This window comes from Panthera onca, chromosome B1 (genome assembly GCF_046562875.1).
Source record: "Panthera onca isolate mPanOnc1 chromosome B1, mPanOnc1 haplotype 2, whole genome shotgun sequence".
Classification (NCBI taxonomy): domain Eukaryota; kingdom Metazoa; phylum Chordata; class Mammalia; order Carnivora; family Felidae; genus Panthera; species Panthera onca.
Genome location: NC_138342.1, coordinates 58,532,654 through 58,541,803, shown reverse-complemented (window position 1 = coordinate 58,541,803; position 9,150 = coordinate 58,532,654). Strand labels below are relative to the sequence as shown.

The following is a 9,150-nucleotide window of genomic DNA, read 5'->3' as shown; positions in this document are numbered from 1 at the left end:
TATGTTAATTTTCTTGAACATTTTGCAGAAGCAGTATTATTAAACTAGTTTTAAATTGAAAAAACTGAGGGTGAATCTGCATGTGAATGCTACCTATCTGACGCAGAGTTCATTTTACTTGGTCTTTCTAATGGCATTTCCCCAAGTAGTAAATTCTTCAGAAGATAAAGCATAAGAAAAAAGCATCCTATGGTCAAATCAGTATGAGGAACATAGGGCACTATATCTCTCTCATGAAGATTCACAGTGTGCTTAGGATACTGAAGTCCCTATGAAGTTCTGAAGTAAAGAAATTCCTTTCATGTTATCTGAGTACTTCATAAACTTTGGTTGACTATCAGAGAATTCTTTTGTGTGTGCGTGCATGTAAAACATTTAACATTTCAGGACATACTTTGGGAAACGTCTTAGAATATATTGGGAGAATCTTACTAAACTGAACTCAACTCACTTAGAATCCAAGAAATATAAAACTTACTATAAGTTCTCAGATCACTGTTTGTCAGAATGAGGGTCATGATTCACTGGGTTGTGAAAGCAATGAAGTGGCTCCTGACCAGTGCTGGAGGGGAGAACCCAGAAAACAAACAGGATAGAAAATATCAGAGTTGTTGCATGTTGCATGTACTGAATCATGACATTTTTACTGGGTCACAGCTGGTCATGGCTGAAAATGTCTGAAGACACTGTTTTCATGAAAGTCACATGAATTGCTTGTTGTGCCTGGGGTTACTGTGATGACAAATGTCAGAATTTTGTAAAATTTAACACAAAAAAAGACTACTGTAGTGCCATGGCAAAACGCAGTATTTCTTATTACTTAAAATTAGAGAATTTTTAGAGCTCAGATATCTCATGGGGGAAAACCAAAATAGTTTGGTGACTTGTCAAGGTCAAACAGACCTAGCTGGGCTGAGAACCCGGTTGGAACAGGTTTTCTGACTTGCGCTCTGGTATTCTATTGTCAGTGTATATTGACATAATTTTTATTTATAGAACATGAGGATTATTTCTTTTTAATGAATAAGAAAACTAGGTATAAATTCAGCAAACCACTCCTGGATAGTAAGTCAATGACATTACAAACATGCTGAAGGCTTTAATTGAAGGGAAAAAGTAACCTGGTATATATATACTTCAGTGCTGGGGTCTAATTATAATGCCACCCAATAAGTAATTAACCTAATACCCTGTTAGCGGTATTTAGGTTATCTGGCCACTTAGTTATCTGGTTTCTCATTTGTACATGTAAGTGTCCCACATATATGATTTTGAGAAGACTTAGCAGATAACACATTAGTGAACACATAATCTCGCCATGTGTAAGTTAAAGATGGAACCTTTCACTAATGAATCAAAGTATAAGAAACCTCCAAACTCTGCACCATTTTTAAAAAAGAAAAGGAACTATGACTTACTGAAGAATCCCTTGGTAAAATAAACATTAGGTTCTACACATTTTACCTTAGGTAGGCCTTTTCAAGACTCTTTGCAGTTGAGGTCTTGAGGATTATACCTACAGTTTGTGCCTAATCACCCCCCTCTTCTGGTCTGTTCCAGGGAGTGAGAATCAGAAACTGGTCAGAGGAGGAAAATACTTTCTTTTCCAGCCCTCTGTTCCCTGGAAAGCGCCCACAGGGGTCTTCCTCAGGAAGTGAGCCTGGGCTTGGATTCCAGCAAAGTGTCTTCACATCTTCACGGGCCCTGGAGCCCAGGTTGCTGTCTTCTCCTCCCGGGAAGCTCTGGCCACACTGGGCAGATATCATTTGATAACTTAATCTTGGTGAGAGGAAGAGACACGGAGGCCTGTGTACTCTAGTGATAAACGGAAGCATCCGGGTGAGTCAAGGAAGAGACATGATATCTTTCAAAAGTAATATAAACGAGTAAAGCATAAACAAGAACTTAAAGCGGGGGGAGGGCCCACCCCCACAAAACGTGGTAGGCGTCTGGAGAGCAGATGACCGCATCGTTGAGCCCTGGAGGTTCTAGGGGTTCTCTCTGGGGGAGGCTTTTCCCTGGCTGGGAGAACACTGGAGGTTGGAGGAGGTGAATTGCCTAAAGCCCAGGAGCGGCCCTTGGACCCTCCCCCTTCCTATAATTAACTCAACGCCCGTCCCGCCAGTAGGGATCCGAGGCTTCCCCTGGACCGCCCCCTCCCCTAGCCCATCTCTCCGGGGAAGGACAGGATCCCGGGGAGGGCGAGTGGTCGACCCCCGGCCACACGAGCCCCCCCACCTAAGCGGTGTGGAACCCTGACCCTGCCTGGGGCCGGCCGCCTGAGCGATCCTCTCCACTCCTCCCCACTACTCGCCGTCCTCCCGCGCCGGCCGCACCCGCCCCGGCCATCCCGGCGGGCGCGGGGGGCGCGGGCCCCGGCCCCGCGTGACGTGGGCGCCGCGGCGGGAGGGGCCGCCCGGGGGGCTCCGGCCGCCTTATTAGCGCCCGGCGGGTCGCCGGCAGCCAGCAGACCGCCGCTTTGCGAGCAACAGGAGCCGGCTAGCGTCCCACTCCTCCCACCTCCTCCGCCAGCCTCCTCCTCCTCCCCTTCGGCTCCTCCCGCCCCCACCTCTGTGTGAGCGGCGGAGTCGCCCTCTCGCTGCCTCTTTCTCCCGCTCCCGCTCGCTCGTCTCTCTCGCTAATACTTCCCCCTGCTGTGCTCCAGGGCACCCAAGCATTCTCCGCGCTAACCTTAGGGACCAATGGTGCTCGAAAAGCCTAGGAAAAGCTGCTTCGGGCGCAGATAGTTGGAAGCCCCTGGTCCCTTCCCCCTCTCCCGGCGCAGCCCGTGCCCGGCTCGCAGCACCTTCTCGCTCCTGCACACTCTGTTTGGGAGGACGGGGTGAGAAGGTGAAGTGGAAAGAACTGCAGAGCAGAGGGGGCCAGTCTCAGAGCTCAAATTTCATTTTCATTGAAGCAAATCACAGAAGATCAGTTTTTTTTTTTTTATTCTGCATTTTTTCCTTTTTCCTTTTTTTTTTTTTTTTTAAGAAACTTCTTTTTGGGGGGGCGGGGGTTTGCTCTGGGCATCTGTTTTGTCCAGTAGTTGAAAAGTGAACTCGACTCGTGATGGTTCTCCTGTCACTTTGGTTGATAGCAGCCGCTCTGGTAGAGGTTAGGACTTCAGCTGATGGACAAGTAAGTGGAAAATAATAACAAGAAAAAACTCAAACCCAACCTTTTCCCGAAAAAGTTCCTCCCCTCTTTCCCCTCCTCTCTTTCCTCCTCCCCCCTCCCACCCTTCCCTGTTATCTTGTGCGTTCAGGACCGGTGTTTGAGGGCTGGGCGCATCGTGCGGGGCTTTCTGGGGTGGGGGGTTGCACTGCAGGGTGGGGGTTATGACTCTGCCTCTGGGAGCCCAAGGCTTGTCACACCTAGGGCTCCCCCCCCCCCCCTTTTGCGGCATTCGTAACAATTCCTGGTGACAAACTGCAGCCAATTCGCATCCTCGCCGGGCCATCTGGGTTTCCCCTTTCCGGAGGGCGGTCTGGGCGCTTGAATGAAGTTCTGGACGCTGGGTCCGGGATCCCAGTGCTCTGGCTGCTGCCGCCGGAGTCGGGTTCGCGGGGCTTTCTCTCCTCCTCACTGACTCACAGCTTTTTCGGGCAGCCGGAGGCGGGGGTTTCAGGAAGTCCCTGGGCCGGACAGGGAGCGATCCAGTAGACACGTGTCCTGGGAGGACCGCGGCCGGGCTGGGGTTTGACAGTTGGGGAGGGGGGCTGGGGACGTTTCCTGCCCTGCGTTTTCGTGGGCAGAGGCTGGAGGCGCCGGCCGCTTTTCTCCCCTCCCCCTCTGCACAACTCCTCCTCTTTTAAAGCTAAGTTGAGTGCGGCTCTGTTTCTTTTCGGCCCAGCCCCCACCCACCCTTTGGAGACTCAAGGTGAAGCCCGATGCGCCTAGAAGAGTCCTTGAGAAGGCTCAGCGGGACGAGCCAAGCCGTTTGTAGTAAATCACATCAGCTCAGGGCCGGTGGGACTTTGAGCACAGAATTTCTCTGTGAGTTTTTGTAGCTTCTCTGCTCTGCCTGGTCTGGCCATAGGTTAAAAACTCGAAGAATGTCTAGTTGATTCTTGACCTCAAATCTGATACCTCAGACCCCCTTCTAGCTAGAGATTTTCATTGCTAATCCTCACCCAGTATCTGAGTTTTAAGAAAAGAATATTGAATGTCAGTATTTATTTTTGCTGGCTTCATAAATATTAAAATTAAAACGGGCAAACAACTCGCTGTAACAAACTGTTATTGAAATGGCTCATTCTCTTGCCCCAAGAACCTACAAACCAAGGTGCAGCCTTTAGGCACCAGTCCTCGTCTCCAGCATCTCCTGATTAGCCCCTGAAAAGCATTAATGGTAGAAATAAAACGCACGAGGTGATAAGATGAAACCCAGTAACTGTTTCTTTTTACTTTCCCCCCTCCTTTCCAGGCTGGTAATGAAGAAATGGTGCAAATAGGTAAGCCTTGTTCTCAGATGTCATTCTTATCTTGGTAGAAAGAAAGGGATGAAATTAGCTAATTAAAATATTGTTTCTGAAATTTCTCCCATTGGTGGTTAAAAAATAATTCGTCGTCCAGGAACATTTCTGTTCTTCTCTTCCTCTTTCTGGAGGAAGGTCCCACTTTTCTCAGGTTGAGTTAAAGTGGTATAAAAATTTGCAGTTGGGTTTTTTTATGCATCAATTTTTTCAGGCTTGTCTTTGGACAAGCCACTGGTAGGTACTTGGCAGATGATGTAGAGATTGGAATAAGGCATGGAGATAAGTCAAATCAATTTATGTAGCTTTAGGAAGAGTATATCTGATTAGAACAGAAAGCAAAGTGTAAGAATGCTACAAAGAAGGGAAAAATGAAAGACAGGATGAAAATTTTTCTCTTAAAATTTTTCCAGCTTTATTTCTAATTTTTTTTAATGTTTATTTATTTTTGAGACAGAGAGAGACAGAGCATGAATGGGGGAGGGTTAGAGAGAGAGGGAGACACAGAATCTGAAGCAGGCTCCAGGCTCTGAGCTGTCAGCACAGAGCCCGATGTGGGGCTCGAACTCACGGACTGTGAGATCATGACCTGAGCTGAAGTCAGACGCTTAACTGACTGAGCCACACAGGTGCCCCATAAACTTTTTCCAGCTTTAAATAAGCCCTCCGATGACTTATCTTATTCCACCTACTTTACAACAATTATCTGCTAATGTGTAAGATACTGCTCGGCGTTTGCAAATAACATCTAAAACTTCAGTATTACCTGGTGATGTGGGAATTACTCCCATTTTATGGGTGAGAAGACTGAGGCTCAGAGAGTATATGTGAATTGTAACAGGTCATTCCAAAGTCCACGTGATCTTTTTTTTTCTTTTTTTGAAGCTGTTTATAATAATATAATAGTTCTGAATTCAGAGACTGAAGGTCATCTGGCCAGAAGACAGGCTCAATTCAAAGTCTTTTTATATACATTTAATTTGGATTACTTTAAACGATAAATTTTCATTTTGGCAGAATATTATTCTCTGTAAATTCTGTATTTGTCAAGTGATATTGTAAAGTCATCTTTTAGATGAAAAGTTTTGATTACTGCAAACATAGTTATGTGTCATTGCCTATGTGCTCTGCTCTGGGCGGTGTTAATTGCTTTGCGCAGATTATGTCATCTAATTCTCACAACCATTATGAGGTAGATACACCATTGTGCCCTTTTTAGATTTGCAGAAATTGAAACTTGAGAGGTTCTGCAGCTACCTGCTGTAGTGCGTAGTAGAGAGCTAAGAGGATTCCATGCTTGCAAACTAATGCAGGAACCCCAAGATCTGGGCTATCTGCATATGTCAGAATGCTGTCGTGTGCAATCTTTGGCATTGCTGGAACTCTTCCCCAAGCTTAGACCTCAGTAGTAAGAATAGGACAAAGGAGAGGAGAGTGACTGAGAACTGCATTAAATATATAGCATCTGTGAAGACATTTGTCATTTGTAACTCATGACATTTAGCCATCAACATATATCTTTAAAAAAATTTTTTTTTAAATTTTTAACATGTATTTATTTTTGAGAGATAGAGAGAGACAGAGTATGAGCAGGGGAGGGGCAGAGAGAGACACACACACAGAATTCGAAGCAGGCTCCAGGCTCTGAGCTGTCAGCGGAGAGCCCGACGCGGGGCTCGAACTCACAAACTGCGAGATCATGACCTGAGCTGAAGTCGGACACTCAATCAACAGAGCCACCCAAGCCCCAACATATATCTTTTTAAAGAAGGATTTAAAAAAAAAAATCCTCAAAACAAGTAGAAGAGAAAGTTATCTTTCTTTTTTATTGCTTAATCGTTTGATTACTTACACATCCCAACTTTTCAATATGTAAATTTTAAAGCGGTTTTAAGATTATCCATTTTAGGGGCAGCCTGGGTGGCTCAGTCCGTTGAGCAGTGCAGAGGCTGCTTGGGATTCTCTCTCTCCCTCTGTCTCTGTCCTCCTGCTCATACTGTCTCTGTCTCTCTGTAAATAAATAAATAAGCCTAAAAAATTTTTAAAAAGATTACCCATTCTATCAAAGGAATAAAGTATATTGCTTTGATTAAATTTTCAGATAGAATCAGCATGCTCTCCTGTAAAAGGCCCTGAGTTAGACTTTGGCCCATTCCTTTTGTTAATATGAATCACGTTGGTTGCTGGTTTCTACAGGGAAGGAAGTGGCACAGGTGTGCTTAAATTTGGTAGGAAGAAGATAAGTAGCAATATGGAAGAGGGGAGGGCAGGGGACTCTTGGATTGTGTTGCTGGAGATTTGCTTACTCCCAAGTGCCTCGGCTTTATGGGGATTCTCTCTTTTATTTCTATCACTTTTATTTACCATTTTCAGGTCGAGTGAAGAAAAGAAATAAAGATAAAAATAGGTTTGATTCATGAGTCTTGTGATAGTAAAAGTATAGCTATCATTTGGCTTTGGGTTATAATCATTTATGTAGCTCTTGAAAGGGGTTTAAAAATACATTTAAAAAAATGTGTGTAGTAATGAGACGTCTTTCCCTTGTCCCCATGTGTAAGGGGGTTGCCTGCCTGGAAGTTTGGTCAAATGCCCTCCTCTACATATAATTAATTTTTTTCCAATAATAAATTTAAAAGTGGTTTTATATAACCACTCTTAGAGGTGCCATTTGATGAATGGTACAATTAGGGAAGACTAATAAGGCTTGCAGAGTTAATTAACTTCTTGGTCTTCAAATTGGCTAGAGAAGAGTCCATGGTTCTGAATAGTTTCTCTGCATAATTTAATGTCTCAGGAAGACATAAATATTAATTAGTGACAAACCATAAACTATTAGGAAGCTCAATTAAAAAACATAGTTTCTGTTGAGGTATCATATACATGCAGGATAGTGCATATGAGTGTACCCCTTGCTGATTCTTCATGAAACAAACAGTCCTGTGTAACTAGCTTCTGGAACAGTAAGTACATTACTAGCATGAATGCCACCTTCTCAGCACTATCCTTTCCCCCGACCCCACCCCCACCATGATAGGTAACCATTTGCTTGACTTCTGACAGGATTGGTTAATTTTGCCAGTTTTTAAATGCTTTTTGTAAGTACAGTCACACAACATGTGCTTGAGAAAATGATGAAAATGTGCTTAATAACGCTTTAGCTCTCTAACGTAGGAAGGCTTTTATTTAGGTAGAGAGAGGGCAGTTGTGATGGGGCAGGTTAGAATATGTATAGATATATGATTTAGATAGTGTGTTGACAGGCGATTGTTCTTTCCTTCTCCCTCTACCCAGTGGGAAAATGCCCTCTTTTTAAACTTTTTTAAAATATTTATTTATTTTTGAGAGTACGAGACAGCGAGTGGGGGAGGGGCAGAGAGAGGGAGACAGAGGAACCGATGAGGGCTCTGTGTTCGAACTCACAAACTGTGAGATCGTGACCTGAGCCGAAATCAAGAGGTGGCAGCTTAACCAACTGAGCCACCCAGGCGCCCCCTAAAATGCCCTCTTGATATGTGGGAAAGTATGATTCACCCTGGAGAAAATGGGTAAATAGGTTTTGATCTCTGACCTACTTCTCTGCTCCTTTGTCAACCAGAGAGGAACAATTTACCTACCTATCTACACCCATACACACATACACTCATACATATATCTATATATATACATACACCCATACATGCATATACATGCATATAGGTACATGTGTGTATGTGTATGCACTGTGTAAATGTGTGTGATTCATGAGGTCATTAACATACTTCTGTGGCATGTTAGGGAGCGCTTTCATTCTGACTCAGAATATGGCCTTGGTGGGATGCCTAAGGTAATTGTGGGCAGCTGGCTGGCTGGCCTGATTGGGTAAGGAGCCTTGCTCTGTGACACATGTGGCTTAGGAAATAATCATGGTTTTGTAGAAATTGGAGAATCTGCAAAAGAATTCTCTGAGTCCTTTGTTTCATAAGCTGCCACTTAGATATTGCCTGAGTATCATTAGAGGAAAAATCATTGTGAGGGTTTGGTGTTGTGCTGAGTTCCCTTGCTTACCCCCCTCTCTTGGAATCAGGGCATATCTATCTTTCTCTGCCCTATTTCTGTTTCCCAGTTTCAAATTCCATTCCATTTCATTCTTAACCAAATAAAGTTGCTAATCTTGTCCTCTCAAATATCCAGTTTATTGAGAGAGATTTTTTCATCATTTGCAGGTATTTATTTGGTTTTCAAGGTTTAGTGTGAGTCACTTCACCTAGTCCTTGGCTCGTGGTGGGCATTTCTACTAGTGTAGACCTCATGAGAGCAAACAGTTTGTCTTGATGATTGCTGTATCTCCAGTGTATAAAATTGGGCTTGGTGCCCTGTGGGTCCTCAAATACTTGTTATTCAATGCATAGATCTGGTGAGCAGGGCATTATATTGGGATTCACCTGTGTTCTATATTTTCTTAAATGCTCTTGTTCTGTGCCCCTTATCAGGTTTAATTGGTTCTCAAGAAAATGCTGATGGTCATAATGGCTATCCAATTAATTATTCAATGTTATCAAGACTCCTTGTAACTTCTCATTGCACTCCACAAAGCTCAGGGACCTGGGTTTATTGGTCTCATCTATTTGTTAAGATTTGCCAAATTGAACTGAATCACGTACAGGTTTGGAATGCCCACTAACTTTGCACTAATGTC

General features: G+C 44.1%; 1 protein-coding gene across 2 annotated transcripts in view; it reads left to right on the top strand.

Moving 5' to 3' along the window:
• The first annotated feature begins 2,444 nt into the window (after positions 1 to 2,444).
• The window catches only part of ADAMTS3 (ADAM metallopeptidase with thrombospondin type 1 motif 3), a 260,356-nt gene continuing 253,650 nt past the window's right edge, over positions 2,445 to 9,150 (top strand). The window contains exons 1-2 of one of the 2 annotated variants that reach the window (XM_060654896.3): positions 2,445 to 3,138; positions 4,427 to 4,454. In XM_060654896.3, the coding sequence (XP_060510879.2) occupies positions 3,070 to 3,138; positions 4,427 to 4,454 (97 nt within the window). In that variant the 5' untranslated portion in view covers positions 2,445 to 3,069. Of the gene's footprint in view, positions 3,139 to 3,877; positions 3,997 to 4,426; positions 4,455 to 9,150 lie in introns of those variants that run through there. The other variant, XM_060654897.3, reaches the window with a different exon arrangement.